The 27,316-nt window shown below is 29.2% G+C and overlaps 4 protein-coding genes across 4 annotated transcripts in view; 2 read left to right on the forward strand and 2 right to left on the reverse strand.

Moving 5' to 3' along the window:
* Positions 1 to 27,316, reverse strand: part of LOC113366056 (1-phosphatidylinositol 4,5-bisphosphate phosphodiesterase classes I and II-like) — a 297,562-nt gene that overhangs the window by 231,884 nt on the left and 38,362 nt on the right. The gene's annotated exons all lie outside the window — the stretch shown is intronic.
* LOC113366059 (protein cornichon homolog 4-like) lies at positions 8,990 to 9,879 on the reverse strand. Its single transcript, XM_026607610.1, has 3 exons — positions 9,749 to 9,879; positions 9,305 to 9,627; positions 8,990 to 9,121 (listed from the first exon to the last, which is right to left on the reverse strand). Exons 1-3 carry the CDS (start codon positions 9,821 to 9,823, stop codon positions 9,049 to 9,051), a joined length of 471 nt encoding a protein of 156 aa, XP_026463395.1. The 5' UTR covers positions 9,824 to 9,879; the 3' UTR covers positions 8,990 to 9,048.
* LOC113366058 (intraflagellar transport protein 57 homolog) lies at positions 10,395 to 13,891 on the forward strand. Its single transcript, XM_026607609.1, has 7 exons — positions 10,395 to 10,665; positions 11,264 to 11,426; positions 11,674 to 11,792; positions 12,266 to 12,769; positions 13,060 to 13,214; positions 13,585 to 13,656; positions 13,735 to 13,891. Exons 1-7 carry the CDS (start codon positions 10,514 to 10,516, stop codon positions 13,836 to 13,838), a joined length of 1,269 nt encoding a protein of 422 aa, XP_026463394.1. The 5' UTR covers positions 10,395 to 10,513; the 3' UTR covers positions 13,839 to 13,891.
* On the forward strand, positions 24,630 to 27,310 carry LOC113366055 (ankyrin-1-like). Its single transcript, XM_026607606.1, has one exon. The coding sequence runs from the start codon at positions 24,749 to 24,751 to the stop codon at positions 26,795 to 26,797; it is 2,049 nt and encodes a 682-aa protein (XP_026463391.1). The 5' UTR covers positions 24,630 to 24,748; the 3' UTR covers positions 26,798 to 27,310.

Here is a 27,316-nt window from a genome sequence, read left to right on the forward strand (position 1 = left end):
CTGTCAAAATGTTTTCAATGTCAAACAATTTTTTCCATTTATTTCTACAATATTACTATATAAAATTTCCCTTAACAAACTTCAAAAAGATTTATCAAAATTCGAATAATCGTTTAGGAGTAGTTTCCATTCTATACAGAAAAATTTTATATACAAGATATATGAAAAACAGTTCTTAGGATCCATTTAATAAAAGGAGGAAAAAAATCATTGAAGAAAAATTACTTTTTCAAAAGTGTAAACGTTTCGGTTCTGTATTTGATTTATCTACAATGTGAAACCAGTGATTTGTATCCTAACATTCAAACAAGTAGGGACTTTTTCACAATTGTGAAGTAAAACTGAAAAAATAGTTCCATAACTACGTTTTTATATTGAATTGTGATTTTTAATTTATCAACTAACTAGAAATAACTAATTTTTGAGAGAACGGCACATCCGATTAGATTAATTCAAATTCAAATTCGATTCGTATTGATTGAGATAATATTTGATTACATTTCTGCAAAAGCAAGTCCAGCGGTTTCGGAGATACGGAGCAAAAAGGGACAAAACAGTTTTTAAAATAACGGCGCATCCGATTAGAGTGATTCAAAAAGCATATTGGGTCCACGGTGTTCGTTTATTATGTTATTATGTCGTCCAAAAATCGAAAATGAACATTTTTGCATACCTTTACATTTCGAAGGTTTTTGAACATTCTGGCTGTGTGTGCGTGTGTGTGGATACAATTTTTCGTCCACGTTTTTTGGAGCACCGCTCAACCGATTTGACTTATTCACACAAGCATTTCGATTAATCAAAAAACATTACACTTGTGAAGAATTGATTATGCAAAGACATGTCCAGCGGTTTCGGAGATCCAGAAAAAAAGTAAAAAAAATGACATTTGGCGATCGAAAATCAGATATTTTCGACAATATGAATCAACCGACATGTATGGGTGTAAAAAACTTTCAAGAAGTATCAAAATTTTCATAATTAAAAAAAAATGAATTTGAATTTTTAAAACATTTCCAAGTTTCCAAAAAAATTCTTTGTTTTAAATATATATACATATTTTCAATTAAGACATTATTTCAATATTCAAATTTTTCAAATGTCTTCAAAAATCTTAAAAAAAGAAAATTTTAAAAATGTAATTTTTTTCTGAGCTTTCAATCATTTTAAATTAGACATATGTACATCAAATTATCAGATAATATTTTACAGAGATTTCACTAACAAGTACAATCTTGTTTACATTTCTATGTAATCTGTGCCAATATTTATAATGTTTAACTATTACTCTACGACGCGGCGCTTACACGCTTTGGTATTTCACTCTAAAACAAATTATTGATAATTTGTTATTTTTATTACTCTACTGTGGTTGTGCAAGGCACAATTCCATGAACAGCTTTGTTTTGAAATATTTGTATGTATTGTAGATGAGTCAAATCCAAACTCGAAACGTTTGCAGTTTTGATAAAGCAATTTTTCTAAATTAATTTTTTTCCCTATTATTGGATGCATGTCTGACAATGAGAACATTTTTAATACACATTCCAAAAGAAATCCAAAAAGAGGAAAAACGTATAAAAATAACTAATTAAACAAATATTTTTCGAAGATTATTTTCAGATAGTCATTCAATCATTCATTCACTTCAAGATTCCTCAAATCAAAGCATATTATTCAAAATTTAATTATTTTATTATTTTAAATATATATATTATTTGAAATATATTAGAAAATACCGACTCTCCCATTAAATGCAATGAAAGTGGGAAAATAACAAACTAATAAAAATACTGTAGAATTTAAACCTTTAACAAATTTATAATTTCGCATTACAAGAGTACAATGTATAATAGTATATAAATTTTCTATTTATATAAATAGTTATCATTCAAAGATTATTTTCAGATATTATTCATTCATTCATTCATTCACTTCAAGATTCCTTCAATCAAAACCTTTTTATTCAAATTTTAAGTAGTTTATTATTAACTTCCCGAAGGAAGTTTATGTTTTCATCAAAAAATCCGAATCGCTAATTTTATGTTTTCTCGACGTTTTGAGCCATTCTGAATCGAATGAGACCAAATTTGGAAAAAGTATGTGTGTGTGTGTGTGTGTATGTGTGTGTGTGTGTGTGTGTGAACAGATTTTTTGCCGTGAATCGACGTTTTCTCCAAAACGGTTGGACCGATTTCAAAAATTTAAAAGCCATTTGATGTATCTCGATGAGGACTATCGTCTCTGAGTTTTGTGCGGCGATCGGCCGGGCCGTTTCTTTGTAAATTGCAGAAAAGTGAAAAATTTTTCGTCCACGTTTTAGCCCGCAATTCTGAATCGATTCTGAAAATTCAAAAACCGTTCGATAGATATTGGTTGGGAATCGTGCTGATTAGTTTTTGGTAAAGATCGGCCGGGCCGTTTTCTTGTAATAAAGTTTTTAAAAAAAAAATTTTGACGATTTTTATGATTATTTTTTTGACGATAGATACCATAGTTTTCTAGGTCATACTAAAATATTACGGTCCTACGACAACTGGTTCAGCTTTAAAAATTCGTCAAAGTTTGCAAAAATCAGTATGGTCTTTTTGGCATTTGTCAAAATTAGACTTTTGATCGACGTTTTCTCAAAAACGCCTGAACCGATTTTAGAAATTTAAAAGCCATTTGATATATTTCGGTGAGGACTATCGTTTGTCAGTTTTGTGCGACGATCTGCCAAGCCGTTTCTTTGTAATTTGAAAAAAAGTGTTAAACTTTTCGTCCACATTTAAGCTCATCCTACCGAACCGATTTTAAAAAATCAAAAACTGTTCGAAAGATATTAGTTGGGAATGATGCTGATTAATTTTAGGTGAAAATCTACCGAGCCGTTTTCTTGTAATTAACTGTTGAAAAAAGTGTTAAATTTTCGTCCACATTTAAGCTCATCCTACCGAACCGATTTTGAAAAATCAAAAACTGTTCGAAAGATATCATTTGGGAATGATGCTGATTAATTTTAGGTGAAAATCTACCGAGCCGTTTTCTTGTAATTAACTGTTGAAAAAAAGTGTTAAATTTTCGTCCACATTAAGCTTATCCTACCGAACCGATTTTGAAAATCAAATACTGTTCGAAAGATATCATTTGGGAATGATGCTGATTAATTTTAGGTGAAAATCTACCGAGCCGTTTTCTTGTAATTAACTGTTGAAAAAAAAATTTAAGCCGATTTTCATGGAATTTTTTTTTGGCGATATACATCATGGTCTTATAGAACTTACTGTAATATTACGGCCTTACAACAAGTAGTTTATTTTAAAAATTCGTCAAACTTTGCTAAAATTATTATCGTTTTTTTTAAAGTAGGATTAATGAAGTATATTATTTACACATTTTTTGATCAAGTCGATTATTTACACCATATCGGGAAGTTTATGTAATTTGCCTCAAGGCTAAATACCAAACCAACTAGTTTAAAATATATATTTTAAATATATAAAGAAAATACCTACTCTAACAAATTCAGTAACATAGAAGTTGAAAATAAAAACTAAAATACAGTTATAATTAAAACCTTTAACAAATTTAGATCAAACCTTTAACACTTTGGGGACGGCTGCCCACCTCAGTGGACAAACATACTCTGTGAGGCACAGGCTATTTTATAAACAATGACTCAGTTTGCATCGAAAAGTTGAATAATTACATATAGCAGTGATAAACAGTATTGTTTTTGAAAATAATTTTTAATTATTTTAGTAGTACGTTTAGCCTTTTCTTTTTTGCTATATGGTCTTTTTAATTTTAAAACGACCGAGCGCTTTAAATATGGGCAAAACGACTGGTAAATTTGTGATTTAAGAGCAGTAGTGAAGATGAGTTTTAAATAGACATTCATACAGGCAATTTTTACGAAATTACTATTCGCACCGATGATAGTGATGAATGTGATGATGATATTATCCAACCACAAAAAAAGAAGTTGGACAATTATATGAGTGGAAAGGCATTAGAGAATGTGCCGATTCTCCTTCAAATAATCGAGTTTTGATACATCAACAAACACCCCGACTACAAATACCCAAACAATATAAGACATCAATAGATTATTTTACTTTATATTTACCAATGAATTATTAGATAAATAATACAAAAATAAACCATTATGGCAGCAAAAATGACCAATATACTGACTAATCAGTGGCATATTCTAATTCTAAAAGAAAAAGGGATTGTATTGGATAAGGGAGGAAGGCGGCGAACAACATGTTATTGTAAAACATGTCAAAATCAACTAGCTATGCATTTTAGAAATTTTGTTTTGAACGTCACCATTCTTTATAAAATGACAAAATAAATTAATATTAAAAATGTATGTCCTTCAATGACCACAAATTTTTATCAAACAAATTGCATAACATACACAAGAAATCAAGTTTACAGCCGGTAAAGTAGAGTGTTTTGAAATCGGTGCCGTCCCGAAAGTGTTAAATCTTCGCATTACAAGAGTACAATGCGCATAGTATATAAATTTTATAAATATATAAATAGTTATCATTCGAGGATTATTTTCAGATATATTCATTCATTCATTCATTCACTTCAAGATTCCTTCAACCAAATAGCTTTTTATTCAAATTTTGAGTAGTTTATAATTTAAAATATATATTAGAAAATACCCACTCATAAAAATACTGAATAAATGAAAACTTTAACAAATTTAGATTCAAATTTAAAAATTAGCATTTGTCTTACAAGATTACAACAATGAATATTGCATAGTATAAATTCCATATCAGCAAATTGGAATTTAAATTAATATGCATATAAATACCCAAAATGTCTAAATCCTGAATAAGGTATGATTTCGATCTCATGTGGTTCCACATTTAGCGTGAATACAATATAATTTATAATAACAAAAGTTTATACATGATAAAATCCTACCTCGTCCCATTTTTATGAATTTCTCGCCTTCCTGAAGAGCCTTTGACACTTCGACTGGCTTCAATTGGACGGCATTCCCCGATGAAAACGGCCCCGGTCGAGGTGCCGCCCGTGCCACTTGCCATACTGGAAACTTCACTTTTTAATCCATCGTTGTCACAAACATAACACACGTGTACTGACAGCGAGAGTCACCGAGCACAGATTTTAATTCATAGCGACTATCTAATTGTCACACATTACATACTATACGAAGCAACAAGATTTTGAAATGATAAATTATCAGATTTCTGTATGAACGACAGGATGTTTTTAAACCAAACGGTCTGGTGAAAGACACACGTTGTTTCTATAACAGTATCCGATGCGTTATGTAAGTGTCTTTGACAGTAATTCAATACAAAACTGATGATGAATCCGTCAACAGGACGTATCGGTTAAAGAGCCGACGCATTCACGTTCGCATTAGCGCTGCGACTGGTTTGTGTAGCGAGCCAGAAACCCAGGCGAATCCATTTGATTTTTACGATCCGTTCGCGCGACCACGCAGGCCCGTGATCAGCTGATAGGGAGCACGCGCAGCTCTGGATATGGATACTAGAAGACATCCTGAGCGCCAACTTCGAACGATGATAACAAAACTTAGATACTAAATTTGAGAAATTTTTAATAATAATTCACAACAGTTTATGTATTATCAGATGCAAATAAATTGGAGTTAACACACTAATTGCCATGTGCTAAAGTCGTTGATATCCTACAAATTTCTAAAATAGTGAAAATTGTATTTTATTTAAATTTCGTCTTAGGCAGATAAGATTCATACAGTTCTGACATAATTTACAATAATTTAATATTAACATTTTTTTTAAACATTTAGAAAAAACTAGTGGGCATGACATCGTGACTTAAACTTAAGGCAAATTGCTAGAACTTTCTCTACTAAATTTATTTTTTTATAAAATGCTTTAAAATTATTTGAAAACATTGAAAAAATTGGATAATGAAAAAAATAGATTTTTTTAAATTGACTTTAAAAAAAACGATTTTTTGTATTTTCAAATGTATTTTTAACTTCCCGAAGGAGAAGTTTATGTTTTCATCAAAAATTCCAATTCGCTAATTTTATGTTTTCTCAACGTTTCAAGCTATTCTGAATCGAATGAGACCAAGTTTGGAAAAAGCATGTGTGTGTATGAACAGATTTTTAGTCGTAAATCGACGTTTACTCAAAAACGGCTGGACCGATTTCAAAAATTTAAAAGTCATTCGATGTATCGGTCGAACCGAGTCTTTGTAAATCGCAGAAAAGTGAAAAAAAATTCGTCCACGTTTTTCTAGTCGAATAGTCAAAAACAAACATTTCGAATCAAAAAGTTGGGAATGATACTGATTAGTTTCAAGTGAAAATCTACCGAGCCGTTTTCTTGTAATTAAATGTTGAAAAAAAAATTTAAGCCGATTTTTTTGGAACCTTTTTTGCAATATATATCATTTTAGAACTTACTAAAATATTACGGCCATACGACAATTTTAAAAATCCATCAAAGTTTGGAGTAAGATTTTTTGACGTATATTGAAATTAAAGTTGATGATTTCTTGGTATAATGATAGAATACTTTATGAACATAGGTCTTAATGAAATACTAAACTATTAAAGTCCTACGGAAACTGGTTCAATTATAAAATTATTGATTTTGAAAATTTGCTTTTAGTAAATGCTCCGAGTTAACGCGTTCGTTCGTTTTCAATTATGTGTAATAAATCCACTCGGAATACTTTTAATCAATCGTAAATTAATTTATTTTTTGTTGATTAAGTCGATTATTTAGACATATCGGAAAGTTCATGTAACTTGCCTCAAGGCAAAATACCAATACCAACTAGTTATATTTTTTGAAAAGTTTGAACTTTATTTCAAGGCAATCGCACTTCGTAGCATTTTTACAAATGAAATTCAAATGATTTGTAAATTTTTAAAATTGGTTAATACATTTTAAGGACCGTTTTTCTAATTTAGTCTAAAAACGACTCATAATAGGTTGCAGTTTTTTTTTTATCTGTATTTCTTGTATTTTTCTTGATATATATAAAAAATTAATATAAACTATAAAAATTATAATTATTATAGTTTATAATAATAAATGCATATATAGATTTATATATATATAATAATAATATATATATATATATACATACACTATATGCAGAAATCGAGTTTTTGAGAGAGACGGAGCATCCGATTTGAATGAAAAAACATTCAATTCATTTAAATTTTTAATTGTTAATACATTTTAAGGACCGTTTTCTAATTAGTCTAAAAACGACTCATAATAGGTTGCAGTTTTTTTTTATCTGTATTTCTTGTATTTTTCTTGATATATATAAAAAATTAATATAAACTATAAAAATTATAATTATTATAGTTTATAATAATAAATGCATATATAGATTTATATATATATATATATATATATATATATATATATATACATACACTATATGCAGAAATCGAGTTTTTGAGAGAACGGAGCATCCGATTTGAATGATCTAAAAAACATTCAATTCGTAATAAGGGGGAGAAGTGGTGATTAGGCAGGTTCAGCCGTTTCAGAGATACAGAGCTAAATATGCATTGATTCAAAGAACTTTCAGCTTGTTTTAACAAAATAATTGATTTTGAAAAAAAAAAATTTTCTCAAATTTTTTTTTCCAAAAAAATTTTTTTTTTCAATATCGAAAATAATTCAGATTTTAATTGTAATTTTGTTCTAATATACTTTAAACAAATAATTTCAACTTTGCAATTTAGTTTATATAATTTTTATAAATATTAGACAATGTTACATTATTTATTTATAATAATCTATTTGAAAACATTTAACATTCCTCGACCATTTCGTTACAGTACGGGAAGTTCCAGCTTATTGCCTTGAAGCACGATGTCAGATGCCACTAGTTTTGCATATAATTATTTACTTAATGGATTTTAATTTCAAAAACTTAAATTTGTCAAAATGGCTATTTATCGTATTGTTAAGAGATTTTAATAAATTCGTTCCATTATTGAACATTTAAAAATACTTTTCTATACTTTAAACTAACAATTTCAGTATACATAATAGGAAGTTTACAGAATATATTTAATTCAAAGTCTTTGTCGAGTGCAAATAGCTTCATAACTTGCATTAAAAATTTAATTAAAAAAAAGTTTTTGGTAATGTAGTTAATAGTTTTAATTATACATAAATCTTACTTTTTACAAAAAAAGTCACTATATCATAAACATTCAGAATATTCAATAAAATGGTATTGTTAAAATTTAGAAGCTTTCAGTTTTTTATAATTTTTAAATGTTTAATTATTAACTTGTCTCATTATATTTGTTTATATAACTATAGAGATTCTAACAATTTGCCTTATTATTAGGGTTTGACCTTGTTCTCAATTGACTGTGCAATAACTTCTATACGTTAAAAATTGATTCTTATCATCTTTTATCTCATTAAGTTAAATGTAAGTACATTCATTTTGATATTGTTTTTTGATATTAGAAAAAAAAAAAAATTGTTAAGGCAGATTTTATATTGCATGTTTATAATTCTGGTAACTTACACATTGCTAGATAGATTAGATTATTAAAATTTAATATTTAAAATCCAATTCTTATTCTAATGACAGATGTGACAATTTTCTTTTATTGTCGCATGAGTTTTGTATTCACGTTTTGCTTTACATGCGAGTTTTGTATTGAATGAAAAATTAGGCAAGCCGTGTCATAGTTTGAAGATTTGGCTATTTTGCTTTTGATTGTAATACATAGTTCATACAGCAGGGTTACTAACTTAGTACCTAATATAATAAAAATAAATGTTGATAAAAATATATTTTTAACTCAAAACAATTCAATGAAAAGAAGTTAAATATATTAATATAAAATATATTTGTCATTATTAGCTTTATAATATTTAACCTATAGTAGAATCAGTCAATATGCACAATTAGTATATTACTAACACTTTTTAAAGCATTATTGTTCAAAATATCAATAAGCGTTTTTAAATAAAAATATAAGTAAAACTTTTTTTTAATAACTCACATTGCAAAAATACATTTTTAAAACTCTGAAACAATTTCTTCTTCTTCGTGCCTTCGAATTGGGTCTCCTTTTAGAAGTGATATGATCATACTGAAAATAATATAAGTTTATTTATTAAAATTAAGTCTAAACATAATATTTTCTGAGTACTGATTTAAATTTAATGCAAGACAAGTCTTATTATACCGATATATGAATTTCATGCACTATTATCTTTTGAGAAAAATGAGATGGTTCTCAATGAATAAATACAATATATAACAATTTATTTACCAGTACAAGTATATAAAAAATAATATCAAATGGTAGCCGAGATTTATCATGCAATCTCGCATGTGCTTCTTTAATTGGCCTCGATTATGTATCTCTGTAGGATCATAAACTCCAAGATTTCCTTTCGGAACTTTAATAAATTCATATACCATCCAGCATATTAATGGTACATTAAATATCATCAGCCACCATTGTCCATTTATTATCAGAATAAATGATAAGAAACAGTGCGCTATTAATTTTGGCATTACCCACGCATTCAATTTGGAACAGCATTCTTGTGCGTTCAAATAATCACATTCTAGATCAGATAGAGTAATTACCTTATGATATATAGTAAAGGAATCATATTTAAGAAGAGTTGTTTGATAATAAAAAATTAAGGTTATGTGACAAGACCTGAAATATTTGTGTAAATGCATCGTCTAGAAATTAAAAGGATACAAAGTAGACAAATAGAAACAAAACAGCTCCAGTTTCCACTAAAGAAAATGTGAACATTAAAGGCTCAGAAATCATTTTTATTATATTGGGTAACTACTTATATAAACTTATTTTAAATAACTTCGTTTATGAATATAACTTAGATTTGATTAAAAAAAACTAGCATATTTGCACATATTTTACATATTATTCTTATATTTATGATTTAATGAAGTTACTAATATAATATTATTTATGTATTTATATTTATATTCATATATATTATCTGTTTATTCACTTCAGAAATTGTTGACATCTATCCGCATCTATTTATGCTTCAAAATAATGCGCCGTGAAGGTAGTTGATTAATTTGACATTTCTGAAACATGAAATAGTTGGCGGCAAATTTAAATGTCGCATAAGAAAAAGTAATTTGAGGGTATTGTCTGCAGTTGTCTGAATCACTAACTAATGAATATTTCGTAAAAACAAGTTAAATATTAATATTAGCTCTATGCTAATATATTAATTTGCCTTAAAGCACGATGGAATGTACCACTTTTGTGTTATCAAATCAAATCAAACAACAACAATCCACCGTCATGGATGCACTCCACTCAGTCATATGCCATATGTCAAATGTCGTAATCTAATTGTAACCCTAGTCTATACACAACAGTAACCAAAGTAACAATAAATTTGCCCGATGTCGTGTGTCAAAAGCCTTAATAATAAATAAGTGCAATTACATTTACTTATGCCACTTGAAAATTATTTAAAATAAAATGTTTCGGCCAGAACCTAAAGTAATTTTAGAAAATGACATTCCAAATGAAGCTATTGCAATTGTTTGCATGGAAGATCTTATGGAAAAGTTGAAATTGTTAAATTATGAAAATGATTTCTTGAAAAAATTGAATATGAAACCTCTTAATAGGTATATTTAATGTGGATGATGTTAAATACATTATATTTATTGTTTATGTTATACCTATACTAGAAACAATTAATTTACAGACAAAGATTGTAAATTAAAGTACTGATTTATTGATTTGCTCATAGAATCAAGAAACTCTAATTTTGGCTTCACATTATACTGTGTATTTTCATATACTTACATTATTATAAATGTTCCAGAAATAGTTTTTGGTTAACATTATTAATATGTGTTATTAATATTCCAATATATGATTTGATACAAGATTTAATTTAAAATGTGATCGTAATTGTTTTAATTATAATTTAAAAAAAACTGACGTGCAGTGCTTTATTGCACTTCTTTTCAAACGATAGCACTTCTTTGATAGAATAGCCACTTGATTGTTTACCCCCAAAATATATATTCAATAGCAATAAAATATTTAAATTTTCAATACCAATTAATAATATAATAATAATTGGGTGTTTTTATATAAAAATTCTGAATTTGCTTTAGAATCTTACATTTTATAATCGTTATTATTTAAAATTTGCAATTGTGGTAAGGGTATGAGTTCTGAAAATGATTAAATTTACAGTATTGTTTGTGGTTTCAGACATTATTTTATCGTGCCTACAAATCCAGGAGAACAATTTTATGTGTTCAGCTCTTTGGCAGCTTGGTTGATAAGAAAAATTGGTAAAAGATTTGAACAGCCACAAGAGTACGATGATCCTAATTCTACAATAACAAGTATTTTGGATGTTCTTAGAACTCTGGTGAGATTTAAAATAATTATTTTTATTTTGATTGCATTTGATTTATATATACTTAACTTATTATGTAAGTATATATAATAATTTATTTCAAATCGTTGTCATTATTGTTCTGCAGTGAATTCATGAATTGTGCAACATTTGTTAAAATCGTAATGTAAGAATGTCATTTATAGACTAGTAATAAGATTTCATTTGATTGATGTAACTTCTATAAATTTATCAATAGTTTCAATAGTCAACTTTTTAGGGCATACCTGTGGACTTTCCTCCTAGCAGATTGAAACAAGGGATTGGTTTTCATGCTGTTACAGTATTGGACAAACTAGCAGATCAAGCTTTGCGTATATCCAATTTTTCGTGGCGCAAGTGAGGAAAATTTACTTATGAATTTTTTTATTATTTCAATTTCAACTGGGTGCCTCAAACAAGAGCACTTGTTCAAATTCTTCTTGCTTTCTCGACTTTCTGAATTGGCATAACCATTCTTCTCTGAACCTAATTGTAGCGTTCAGTGTTTCTGAAATCATTTTTTCAAATTTTTTTGATAGCATTTCTTAACAAAAGATAATAATAATACCTTTCAGTTCAGAATAAAATTATATATATATATATATATATATATATATATATATGAATCTAAAATTTTGGATTCTTTGTTCAAAGCTCTACAAAATATTTACAAATCCAAGACTCTACCATCTAATATATATATATATATATATATATATATATATATATATATATATATATATATTATTTCTGGACTACAAAATTTTAAAATGTAATCTGCAATTTATTAAAACATATTTTTGTAAAATGATTATATACTTACTTTGAAGGCCTGAAATTCAAGCAGATCCGGAACTAGAACCCGAAACCATTGAAGATGATTCTGAAATCATTCTTGATAGAGTTGAAGAAGAAATGGCTACTGCTTATTCTGATTCAGATGATGAAGAAAATTTATTTGACTTAGGACAAACAAATTCATCATCACAGAGTATGCAAAAAATGTTGAAAAAACAAAGCAGTAATGAGGCAATGAGTCTGACAAACATCGAGGAACCCAATAGTCTTGGTTATAGTATAGATACAGAAGCATGGAGACTTGAATTAGAAAGAGTTTTACCACAATTGAAAGTTGTTATCAAGGCGGACCCAAGAGACTGGAGATTCAGACTTGAGCAAATGAAAACCTATAGGGGAGAAATAAAGGATGGACTTAGTACGACTAAGGGTCAACTAAATAAACTTCATGCTGATATATCTTCAGCAATGGAGAAAATTGAAAGTAGAGAAAAGTATTTGAATAGTAACTTACAAGGCCTAGTTGATGAATACAGGTATGTTTTCACAATATTATGTAAATGTTCGGGCGAGAAGAGGGGCTAGATTTAGTGAAATCATGCTTACTCTTAATATAAATAACTAAATAGCAACTATATAATAGTAGTAAATCCTTCAAGAATAATTGATTCATATTGATAGAATGTAATTTAGATTACCTGTATAGAAATTATAAGAAAGATACAAATTTCTTTTTCTTTGAAATGAGTTTCCAAACAAAAATTACTTTATCAAATGGGGCATCAAATCTTTTGTTTGAATATTTATAACTATTCATTATTTGCAGACAGCTTCATGATAAGTTATCAACTGCTAAAAGTGAACTTTTAGCTGCTACTACACAAGTACAAGAGCAAACAAATCAACTTTCTCAACTTTCATCTGATCTTGAGGACATCAAATACAAAACAGAACAAAAAGGATCTTCTATGAATGATACGAGTAAGAAATATTTTTTCCTACTTTGAATAGGAAGAATATTGGTGCTATGGGGGTTTTAGTATATAACAATCAGATTCTGATATGAGTGAAATGTTGTTTCATTAGACAATCTTATCAGATTGCTCAATTTATATCAAATATTAAAATTTATATTAAATGAGGATGATTTATTAATGAAATATAGGTGTACATCCTTTTGAATGCATTGGATCGGTTTCATATTATATTTTATGTTTCATGGTAATTTAACGCTTTTTGTTTTTTTTTGTGGAATAATAATACATACTGATTATACTATATATTTATTACGCCATTTACAAAATTGTTGTAATTATTTTATGTTTAATAATTTTTTTTTCAATTATTTTAGCACCTGTGATGAACATTAAAAAAGCTTTATCTGCTATGAAACAAGAAATAAGTGAAATGGAAGTAGATATAGGTAAATTATTAATCAGATCATTAAACAAAAATACCATTTTGCATATTTTTCTTAAAGCAATCTATTGTTATCTATTAGGTGTAATGCAGCACACACTAATGCACACAAATCTGATTCAAGCTAAACCGGAAACCACAACACAAGATTCAATGAAGTTTGCAAGCATGGTTTATGTAAAATAAGTTATTGTCACTCACTAAAACTTTATATTATTTACACACTATTTATTCATATACCAAAGACTATTTATATAAATTATACAAAAAACTTTGTAATAATGTGATATTATATTTATATTAATAAAATTTATCATTAGGAACTGCTTTTAGAATTTTTTGAAAACAGGTAATTTTATAATCATCGTGAAAGCTTATTTAAAAATATATAGTGAATTTTACTCAAATGCAATTTCACATTTTCTTTTAGCCCTAAAATAGACTTACAGTATTAATAGTATAGTACAGTTATACAAATTTATATAACAGTCAATTTGGATTATTTTTAAAGCAGTTTCAAATCTGACTAAAGTTTAGATTAAAAAAGTGGGATTTTAAGAATTGTGCAGTTTATATCAGAAAACACTGCACAATCATTATGGAGTAAGGATGAGAGGCAAACATCAATAACGAGGAATCTCATATAAAATTAAAAGATTATTTTTATAAACAAGAAAGTGTCATTGTAAACATGTTAGTTCAATAACATCAATAATCAGCGGTTTGCTTTATCATTAAGAATATTTGCGACATCACTTTAATTATAGACTATAGAGATTATAGAGACTATATATATATATATATATATATATATATATATCTATAGAGACTATAGAGATTATAGACTATAGAGAGACTAACAAACTGATCAGAATGGTAAAACAATCGTGTTTAGTCTTCTGATTGCTTTACATATGCTTATTAAACATGCTGCTAAAATTGTAAGGTATGCTTTTAGGTGAAAAATACCTATTGAAAAATATCCACATTTCATTGATTTTTTTTTTGCATTTATTAATTCCGCATAGTAAACACAGAGCGGCGGAAGCAATCGAAAATTCACATAAATTCCACATAGGTGTCACAGTGCTGAAGGCTCGCTTATGGATTGCAGATTGCTACCGCCGCTTACTGGGCGATTAACAAAAAAGTCGATAAAACAAATTCATTTTTACAATCCTTCTGGTATAAGTTACAAACAGTGAAAAAATATAATATTCAAGTTATATTCAATTTTATAAATCAATGCAGTAAGAAAAGAATATATTGAAATTACTTCATGGACGAAATGGATTCAGTTGATGAAATAAAATAAAGTTGTACTACAGAAATGCTTAGCGGATCGCAGAAAAATATTTAAAGGGCCGCATGAAACCCGCTCAGTAAACACCGTGTGACCTGAGCGGCGATAGCAATCTGAAATCCACGGGCTTGCCTTCAGCGCTGTGACATCTATGTGGAACCTATGTAGATTTCAGATTGCTAGCGCCGCTTGGTGTTTACTGGGTGAGTTGTTCATCCTTGACCTAATTTATTCGATGCTTCAATACGAACTAAGCCATTGTGTATAAAAAAATGTTGAGTTCCTCAGAGAAGACAACTGAGTTATAAGCTAGGACTATTATGCTTATTTATTTATGAGCTAGACTTACCAAAGCAAACCAAGCAAGTTTAAGTATTTTATGAAATTTTCAGTTCAATTTTATTTTTCATTTTCATTGAAACAATTATTTATCATTAAACCATCGGCAACTATTAAATACGCAAAAGCAATGGCAAATTCATAAAAATGAAATATAATAGCACTCTTCAAGAAAGCGAACCAAATATTTATCACTGGAAATTTAATTCCGACTTATGAACCCAGTCAAAATAGACACGACAAAACCGTAATATCGGAATAATTTTCATAAAGTTTAAAATTGCTATAGACGTTATAACGTTTTTTACCTTTATGCACCTTGAGGCACCTTAGGCACCTTATTTACCTTGAGGCACGATGCCATGCACTATTAGTTTATTTCGAGGTATGCCAAAATTTTCAGAAACCATCAAAACGTGAAGATATGCAAAAATTTTCGTTTTCGATTTTTGAAGTTTTTGTCGATCCGACCTCTGCGACTTTTTTATTTAAGATGACTTATGTACAAAATATCTATATTTACTTTTTTATCTATGTCCATGCAAATTTCTCCAAGTTGAATGTCTATTTTGACTGAGCGATTCACTTTGCTGATAAATATTATAAACATACTTACCACACCCATTTTTGAATATTGTTTACTTTGCTGTAGCGATGCAAAAGTGTTTGGTTGCATTTGATTGTGAATTCAATTGACATCATAATTCAATACCGTGTTCAAATTTAATCGATTTAAAAAAATTGTAATATATTTTATTATATATATATATATATATATAGTAATTTATATTTATAAATCAATCTTTCCTTATTGAGTCAAACTGTGTTTGCTTTTCTTACTTTTACAAAGCCGTTTTGGATATATTTAAAATGGCTTCCAAAAAGTTTCACTTATAGTCATGGTAGCATTTCACAAAGAGTGCTGGTAATATGAAACTTTTGTTCAAATTGTAAACTCGAACAATATATTATTAAATAAAGTGTTAGTGACTGCAAATCGAGTGATAAGATATGAAGCTTTATATTTGATCAAATAAATGCTTGATTCGAATCAGAATATTTTGTATCGGCACACATCACTATATAACATAATGATATAATATTATATATATAAATACATATTATATATATAATTTCGTTTATGTGTGTGTGAACGGTACCCAGCAAATAAAAACATTGTTCATATCAGTAGTGTTAGTAAAGGTTATTATAACAGTATCAAACAGGATTATAATTGTGAATGCTAGTAAATAAGATTTGATATAAATTATAATATAGTAAACTATTATATATATATATATATATATATATATATAATATTTCTGTTACTGTAAATATATTTGCAATAGTGATTGTTTTGTGTTTCGATTTGGTAAGTTTATTGTTCCTTTTAACAAATTAAAAACATTTAGAAAAATGATACTTATTTAAGATAAATTGTCAAGACAACTCATACAATTATTAAATTTTGATCTGTTCAAAAATAATAAATCATAAAAGCGTTGATATTTGAGGTTATGCATTCTCAACTGTGTTAACCAGAGATAACTGGATGCATATATGTGCACTTTTCTTTTATATGTGACATGTGACTGAATGATATTTTACTTATTCCACATTCAGGTTTGTACACCATATTTTATGTTTACTAATATTTATTATTTTATTTTAGTAACTTTCCAAAAACAAGGCTTTATGTTCTTTCGACGTTTTAAGTCATTCTGAATCGTTTGATATTTAAATTGAACTAGTGGTGCATGGCATCGTGCCTTAAGGCAAATTGTTGAAATTTTCTGTACCAGAATTATACATTTGAAGAAAAAAGTCAAGAATCAATAAATATTGATCAGTAATTAATAACAATTGTTTTAAATATTTTCAAAGGAATAATCATTTATTACTATTTTATCGTTTATATATTATACAGTGACGTTGTTATCGCACAAAACACTTAAGAATGTTTACATTAACAGGAGATGCGGAATGAATCCATCTGAGGATGTATGAATTTCATAGAATAACGCATTTAAAATATAAACATTTTTAAACTGAATTGTTAATATAAAATTTATATATAAAATATGAAGCCTTGTATAATTAAGAAAATTTTGAAAAAAAAATTCTGAAAATTTCGAAATTTGTTTAAACCGTATAAGTGAACTTTAAAAATTAAAAATCTTGGTACAGAACAAAAAAATGTAACAAAATTATTACTTTTCAAAATCTCTATAAAATATCTCATTTCTATATTTTCATATCTATACCATTTGATGTGCATATGAGCATATGTCTAATGATCTTTTTTGACCGACAAAAAATTTCTTTTTGCTCTGTACCTCCGAAACCGCAGGACCTGCTTTCCTAAAAATTTAATCAGTTCTTCATTTTGTCATTATAAATAAAATGTTGTTTGAACTAGTCGTGCATGGCATCGTGCCTTAAGGCAGATTGCTGGAACTTCCCGTACTAAAAATTTAGGTTTAAAAAAAAATTCAATTTTCTCTTAGAACCCTGAGAAAATCGATTTTTGAAATTTTTGACAAAAATTGACCTTTATGAAAAATTTGATTTATTTAATACTTTGACATTATTTGGAAATTTTGAACTTTTTTTTAAAGCATTCGCAATACGTTAGCTGCGTAGAAACAAAATATGGAAGTGCAGTATAACGAATAAACATTGGTATGGAAGAAATGTAAACAAAATTTGTTCTTATTATTAAAATGTCTATATGATATTTTTTGTCACTTTAGCATTTTTTTCACTTTTTTCAATGGGTCACCGAAACCACTAGACCTGCCTTCCCAAAAATTTCACCAATTCTTCATTTCGTCAATACAATTAAAATGTTTTTTGAATCTTACAAATCGGATACTCCGTTCTCTCAAAAATTTCAATTATATTTTTGCCCCGTATCTTCGAATCGGCTCGACCTGTCTTTGCCAAAAACTAATCAGCACGTCTCCTTATCAATACAAATCGAATGTTTTATGAATGATTCAAATCGGTTGACCCGTGTTCCAGAAATCGTCGACAAAAATTTGTATCCGCACACACACCCACACAAATTATACCCTGGAGGTATAAAGGCATTTCCTTCGCTATAATTTTTTGTATAGCGAAGGAAATGCCTTTACACACACACACATACATCCATTTTTTCTGAGGTATACCAACATGTTCAGAAGATCTTAAAACGTGAAGATATGCAAAAATGTGTATTTTCGATTTTTTTGCGATTGCTGTAACTTACCCTACGCGAAGTTAAGTCAATCGGGCGTTTCGTTATCTCAAGAACGGAGTTACCGTTCCCGGTATTTTTTGCTCCGTATCTTCAAAACAGCTGGCTCTGCCTTCGCCAAAAACTAATCAGACGTCTTCCCATTCATAAAAACGAATGTTTTTTAAAATATTCAAACCGGTTAACCCGGGTTCTCGAAATCGTCGACGAAAATTTGTATCCGCACACATACACGCATTTATGCACACATACATCCACTTTTTTAACTATAAACATCCACTTCTTTTTAACAATATAAGATATACCCAAATGATCAGGAGGCCTTGAAACGTACAAACATTTACATTTATTATTTTTTTGCGATTACTTTAACATACCCTACGACAAGTTAATAAAATTGAAAAATGGCACGAGCCGAATCTTTGCAACTTATTGTTTTAATAATAAACTTTACATATTGATATACATCGTGGTCTAAACGAACATCTTAAAATAATTTAATCCGGCAAAAGTGGTTTATTATAAAAATTGATTAACGTTTGGATTATTGAATTCAAATACAAGCACACGATGTATGCAGACCAAGAATATGCAGACCAATATGCAGCTCAATTGACAATAAGAGCTTTAACCACTTCCGTCGTCGCCGGCAATAGGCGTCGCATTTTCAATGATTTGCCGACGAAAGACGATTTTTTTTACCAGCAAACAAGTATATGTTAATATACTTACATACTGATATATGAGTGTCGAAAAACTGAGGTGGAAGAACGACAGAACAGCTAAAACTGGTGGCAGCACTAGTGGGATGTAACAGTGCCGAGTCGCAACGTCTAACGTTTTACACCAAAAATTAATATTGGCTGGGTAGAAGGCACAGGGAGGTCAACTATCATTTCACACTGAGGTTTTCAGGGAATTCACTAGTGGAAGTGATATTAGCATTAAACACCACCATCAGAATTGCACGGCAAGTTCTTATAGACTTGCTTTCCGTGTATTTCTCAGGAATGAGAGCGAATGAGGTGTAGCTATATTTTCCCAAAATGTAAGGTTTAACTGCGGTTTCAGTGGCAACAAGTGGGAAAAAGAAAACAGATGTTTTTGTTGATACTATTATTATTATTGAGTCCGTAAGCGTATTTTTTCCATACATATACACATACTTTGTCAAACCATTCAGAATGCATTGAAACATCAATCAAACATAAAATTGACTAACTCAATTTTGTGGCAAAAACATAATCTTCACTTTGAAGAAGATAATAATCATAATAATTGAATAGTAATCACTGTATCAAAACCAAAAATATAAAACAAAAACTTATATTCGAGTTTCTAAATACAAAAAAAAAAACAATTTTGAATTTATGATATGTAATGCTTCATTGATTATGAATGTGAACAGGAGTTTTACAAATGGAATAAATATCCTTCAGTCATTTGTTAATTTGAAATAATTGTATCTTACATTAAGATAAAATTATTTCTCTAATTTAAGAGTTTTTTTTATTATATATTATTTATAATCATGACTAATTCTTTTTGTTCATTTCAGATGTAGTAGACGTCATGATGGAAGAATCTCAAATAAAAAGTTTGCAAAAAAATTCTATCATAGAAGTAGACAGCAAAAACCACAACCAAAACATTTTACCTGACACCAGGAATGAGCATTTAGACTATCAGAAGAACAATAGTGTGTGCAAGGACAAGGATCAACAAACCTATATGATCAAATTGTTAATGTTGATTTTAATCAGAGTAGTAAAGGAGAAAAAAGTTGAAATTATCTACTTGGGCGCAAATCAAGATAGTTCAGCATCAGTGGATTATGTGGTTTTGAGATACAAACTTTTAGGTCAAGACAAATCTAAAGATCTAATTCTACATATTGTTCAGCACAACATAGAATCAGTCAGTGCTGGACAAATTTTAGAAAACAATGGACTTTTTTCTTTGCATAAATATCTTGACAGCTTTATCCGTGTCAAACATGAGTTTACAACAAATTTTCATGAAAAGTTAGATTGGAACTCCATTGTTTATACTACTACTCCTGAAGATTTCAGTATGAAAACGAATACTGATTTAATTTATACAAATGAAGACGATTTGCTCTATTCGAGTTATGAAGGAAAAACTTTTAATTTTGATTACAGTGATGAACATCTTAAAATTTTGACAAAAACTGCATTGAAAACTGAAACTAAGTTGCTTGCTGAAAAAATAGCTCATTTTATTTTTTCCAAATCTGATAGCTATCAAAATATGCTGCTCGATAACCTGATAAAGATGTACCATGTTTTTTTAGCAAAAAGAATTATCAATGTGTTTGTAATAGAATCAGAAGATTTTTTAGTTGGAAAATTTAATGACGTATTATTTGATAGCGATGATGATTTGATGTCGATTTTCAGGAAAGTTCTGTACGACAAAGTGATACATATTGAAAAGTGTCATGTTCCAGAAACTGAACAAATAGTAAAAGATGTGATAAAAAATCCTGGACCTAAACAAATTAGTCAACTGATAGGGTCAGTACTCAGATACGATGATCGAGAAGGTAAACTTGAAATTATCACGCAAGATAATTTTTTGAAGCATTTGACACATGATTTGGATCAAGTACAAGTAAGTCTTGATGTTGTGGAAGAAGCGATTGAAATAGCAGGAAGACAAAAATTGATGAGTTATACTTTCAAATTGCCTTTAGGCTTTGGTAATTTAGACCTTGAACCTTTGGATAACGCCCGATTGAATGACGTAGTTTCAAATCTTATAAGCTTTTTACAAATTTACCATGATCCAGGAAATTTCTTTAGAATAGATGAAAATATTGTTAGCTCAGATTGTATCAACACACTAAGTGCTGATAACGTGGAGGACCTTGGACGTTTATTAGGTGATTTACTCATCCATGACGAATCTACTGATCTTCTGAAGTTCAACATGGATCAAGACGCGTTAAGTGAATATTCAAAACTGTTTTTTAACAAACTGTCTGATGAAATTCAAAATAACAATCTGGTGAGAAATAAAAACTTGAGTGACTACCGTTTCGATATTAACATAACAGCGTTCCCAAAACTTGTGTTAACTGAAGATGCATATCATCAAAATTTGGCAAAAGAATTCATGCAAAGCGTACACTTTTATACAAATCAAGCCAATGAAGAGATAATTGATCAAGTTGTTAAAGATTATATTAAAAAAATATATCTTCAAAATTATGATCATGGTTTCGACAGTGAATCTAACGCTGATGCCTTCTTCTACAGTTTTCGAGATAAAATTGAAGAATGGTGCAGTAGACGGATTGAATGTTCTAGTTTAATAAAATATTTCGATCAAATCAACGTAATAATGGATGATATGAAAAATGAATCAATATTATCAACTTTAAAGTATTTATTCCTAAATAAAATTACAAATTGTGATATTGAGTATAATGAAGCTTTCGACGACAAATTGAAGTTGGAAGACTTTGAGCTTGATTCCAGTAAACGAGTGCTGATTATTAAAACAAATGTGAAGCTGTTGACTTTACGTAAATTAGTTCAAAAGTTTGCGATGAAGACAAATATTGATTTTTTAGATTTGCATTACATGTACTCTCTAAAAGCTTCAAACGTTAACAACGCCGACCTGACCAAAGCGCTTTCAGCATGGAAAGAGAAGAAAGATGGACAAATATTAGTGATTGATTCGTTAAGTACTGAAAGTGAAAACACAAAGAGAGTCTTCCATCAATTGTTTAATTTGTTAAAAACTAATGACAAAAAAATTATCATAATCATTAAAGATGACGATCTATTGGCTAATGATTTAAAGCAACACTACTTCCCGAGTATCTCTTATGAAGAAGTCGTTGATAACAACATCGAATTAAATGATTTGACCGTTAGTTCTCAAAATCATATTCTGAACAAACAAATCATATTTCAAGGAGTAAATATAAGTTTGAACTCTTTGTTAGATAGTGATACAAAACTGCTTGTAGATGGCGAATTGATATGTCGTCTTATGAACAATGATAATTTAGAAATTGGAGAAGATGTGAAAAAGAATTCAGAATATTTTGAGACAAAAGAATATTATGTAAACCGTACATTAGTTGATCAGAATTCAAAGGAGCATTGCGTAAAAAATTACTTACACCTTCCAGAAAATGTAATAATTATTTCGGGATCAGTAGGAATGGGCAAATCTACTTTTCTCAAACATCTAACAGTCCATACAAAACGAAAAATTCCTTCTTTTTGGATCGTTAACGTAAACTTGATAGATTATACTTCTGAATTACAAAATGCCAAAATAGTTTCCAATTCTTTTGATAAACATGATGCTCTGCAGATATTATACAAGGCAGTCTCTCTAGAAGATATGCAATATTCCTTCGATGACCTGTTTGCAATGAAATACAGAGAACAACTCCATGGCTTTAATTTATTAAAAATTGGACTTTTTTTTGATCAACACATCAAGAGAAAGATGATCATATTTGTCGATGGTTTTGACGAACTAAACGGTAGTTGCAAGAAAAAAGCTATCAAGTTGCTACAATTTTTTCAGATTCATAAAGTAAAAAAATTAGTTGTGGTTATTTCACCTGGTAGAGTCTATCAAAATGAGTTACAACAAGAGCTCAAAACTTGCGCGTATTCCTTAAAACCACTATCGTCTGAGGAACAAGAAATATTGCTTAAGAATTTTTGCAAGTCAAAGTTCAATAAATTGCATGCACACAAATCAAGAGTTGTTATCCGAAAGATGTTGATCAAAATTGTTACTCTTACTGATGGCAATTTTTTGAGTGTTCCACTACGAGCAGTTACAGTTGCTAGCTTTTTTAAAGACAATTTTGAACAAATTTATGATTCTTTTTGCGAAAACACTGACAGTTTTCAAGAGTATAAAATTAAAATGTTTATGGCTCATCTTCATGAGAAATTAATAAATAAATTTTTAAAGTCATTTGATTGCTTTGCATTATCAACATTTGGCGAAGATAAAAAAAGTAAATTTATAGAAAATCTGAAAGTGGTATCATTTTTGGATTTGTATGGAGAAAACCATGGTCTAAATGAAGCGGGTGCTTCTAGTTCGGAGTTAAAGAGTGAGATCGCGAAAATAAATAAAATATTTAAATTTTTTAGTTATGACATTCTAGATAAACAAGGAAACTTTCTTAATTTGTTTTATAAACAATATTTTGCTGCGTGGTATATTTGTGATAGAATAAAACTGATGAATTTGGATGAATTTAAAAAATACTTTATAGGAGATATAATTAAAGAGAACAAACATGTCGAAGTTAACTATATTCTTAGTTCCAGAGAAAAAATTAATAAATTTTTTGGTTGGAATGATAAAGAGCAGAAAATACAAATTATTTTTGAGTATATTGAGAAACAAGATTATTTGAGGGAACCTAATATGTCGCTGCTGGTTTGGATCGAGCATTTAGAGTCTCTACATGAAAAATTTAAAAACTCAAGAATTTTAGATGTGTCGAATGAAGTGGAAAGAAATAAATTATTACTTGCTTGCGCTGAAATGCAATACATGAATCTAATGAATTATATTGCAGAAAAAATGAATAAGGAGGAGTTAAGAGACGCTATTATTATATTTTCAAATTCATTAATGGATGGTCGAATAAATGATCGCGTGGAAGTTCTTCTAATTCTAATGAAAAGATACGCAGTTGACAATTCTGATGATATATTGCAAGCTCACATATTTAAAGAACAAACCAGAAACATATTGAAAAAATGTTTGCGCTTGACCATTGTGAATAGTAAACCATTCGTAGATGTTTTTGGGAAACAAAAGTTGCCTTTGATTGAAGCCATTAAGGCAAATGCACCAGCAGATGCAATTGAAATTTTACTACACGAAACTAATTTCAATATTGATAAATGGATTGACGATTTTGATAATTATTTTCATAAAAATTTTCTCCAATATGACATCAAAATTTCCAGTTTATTGGTTGAAAAAGGATTTGATTTATGGAGATGTCTGAATGTTTACTTGAATAAATTCATAGAAGTCAATCAGTTCATTCAACATCATGATTCACTTTATGGTGTCTGCAAAAAAGATTTTATATCTTGCATATGCAATAATTGCTTTCATGATCAATTTTCTAACTTATTCAGTAAAATTGAAGTGTTCCTAAAGAGTGGCTCTGGATTCAATATTAAAATGGGTCAAAATACAACTTTGCAGTATGCAGAACAAATGCATTTTATATATTTGTTTATAAAAAAAATATACAAAAATAATTTTGAAAATAATTACGATGTGATGAGTGGAATTCTTCAATTGTTAATCAGAGACGCGAGGAGAAGCTCTGATGTCAATAATTATGAACTAGTTATTCAAACAGATGTTATAATGATGTACGTCGGAACCAAAAAAATAGAATTATTTTCTATGTTTTATAAACTAGATGCAATTTGTGATTTATCAAAATATCCAGCTTTTCATAACGTACTTTCTGACAATGAATATTTAAGAAACTTTATGAAAAGAGTTGAATATCTACATGTCGTCCATGGTTACTGCCAGAAGGACGCATTTGATGAAGCTTGTCAGCAAGTTGCAAGGTTTGAACATATTATACGATGGATTTTGGAACAAAACAGCACAAAATTTCAAGAACTGGATGAAGTATTTGCAAAACTTGGTTTTAAAAATATTTGTATAGATAAAGAATTGGAAGATCTGTCATCAAACATTAATACATTTGGAATTCATTTTGTCAATAAAATTTGGTCAATATTAATTCGAGTGGGCCCTCAAAAATTATCGGAAGTTATAAAATATTTGATGACATTATTAAAACAGATTTCAAAAGTGTATAAACTGCTAAAAAACCTGGAAACGTCATACGATGGACTGATGGATGGCATCAAGAACAGAAACTATAAAATTGTAGAATATGTTTTGAATTGTGTAGAACCCGATTTTGTTAAATCAGTAATTCATGGAGAAAATATGAATTGCGGTTCACCTTTGCATTATGCAGCTTCTATAGGAGATGCAAATCTTTGTGAACTTCTTCTACGATTTGGAGCAAACGTCAACTTAAACTCAAATATAGATAACTTGGTTTTAAAAGATCATGTAGAAACTAAAGGCGCAAACATTGATATCGTGAGTAGTGAAAGCATTACAACAAATATAAGTCCAAAAATAAATCCAGATATCATGAACCTAAAAGATAGTGCATCATCATTTGCAAGTTCGGATGTCGAAGCTGCATATGTAAACATTGATAACACGAGTAGTGAAATAATAACAGATTTGCTTAAAACTCAAAACAGCCCAGAAGATGTTGCTCTTATGAAGAACTGCATTAATGTTAAGAAAAAAATGACACCTTTGCATTGCGCAGTTTCCAATGGCCACAAAGAAGTTGTCCAAATTTTGCTGAAAAAATTTGCAAATGTTAAATCTACTAATGCAATGAACGAGACCCCATTGCATATTGCTGCACTAAAAGGATATGAAAAGATTGTGGAAATTTTGTTAAAAGCCGGAGCTCCTATCAAAGTTTGGGATGACAACAATATGACTCCATTGCACTGTGCTGCTTCTAATGGACATGAAAATGTTGTTCGGTTACTATTGGAGAATTTGACCTCAGCTGCTGATAATTCTTCCGCGGAGAGTCCAACACCACATGTTGGTTCTGGACAAAAACCAAAAAATTGGTTTACTGATCGTAAACATTTGACGCCTCTGTATTATGCTGCGAAAAACAGTCATAGAAATGTGGTTAAGATCCTTATAAATGAATATTCCAAAAAGGATTGCGTTAAAGTAAAAAAATCACCAGCCCTTAATCTTATGCTAAAAAGAGATATTTCGATTGTTGTATGCGGTGAAAACATTGCTACACTATTTATGGCGATTATAAATAATGAAAAGGAAGCAGTTCAAATTTTGATAGATAACGGAATCGCCGTTAATATCACCAATGAGCAAAACTGGACGCCTTTGCATGTAGCATCTACCGTTGGCCACAGCGAACTGCTTCAACTTTTGATAGACAAAGCTGCAGAAGTTAATGTGGCAACTGATTTAAAAATTACACCTTTACATTTGGCTGCTCATTATGGTTATAAAAAAATAATCGAGATTTTATTATTAAATGGTGCGGAAGTTAATAGTGTTGCGAGTAATGATTTGACACCATTGGTCATGGCATTTTGTGGAAACCATTTAAAACTGTTGATATCTTATTAGCTCATGGTGCTGACGTCCATTACAGGATCTCCCACGCAAACTTGTATTAGATAATGAAAAGTCTAATTCCTCGGTAAAGAATGTTTGGAAACCGCTTCCTATAACACCATTTCCAAATACTGAAACTTATAGTTTATTGCACTATATGGCTTTTAAAAACCGGTATGAAATGGTGGAAAAACTATTAAACCATGGAGCTAATATCAACGACTTGTCGCCCAAAGAATGTCTAACTCCACTACACATCTCTTCACTTTTTAATAATGATAATATTACGAAATTGCTTTTACAAAAAGGTGCTAAGTATAATATAAAAAATGCGAGAGGTAAAACACCACTCGATCTTGCAAGGGCTGAATCTGGAAGTGGAAAATGGCTCAAATCTATTAACCAGTTGTTCCAAGCTGTGCGATGTGGTGATGTTACCAAAATTGAACCTTTACTGGAAAATTGGAGCGAGAATTCATTGGGAATAATTTTGAATGCTAGGAACTCTGAAGATAAAACTATTGTATTCTA

This window comes from Ctenocephalides felis, unplaced genomic scaffold, assembly GCF_003426905.1.
Source record: "Ctenocephalides felis isolate EL2017-DRISC unplaced genomic scaffold, ASM342690v1 CF-g0.4_SCAFFOLD_01170, whole genome shotgun sequence".
Lineage (NCBI taxonomy): Eukaryota > Metazoa > Arthropoda > Insecta > Siphonaptera > Pulicidae > Ctenocephalides > Ctenocephalides felis.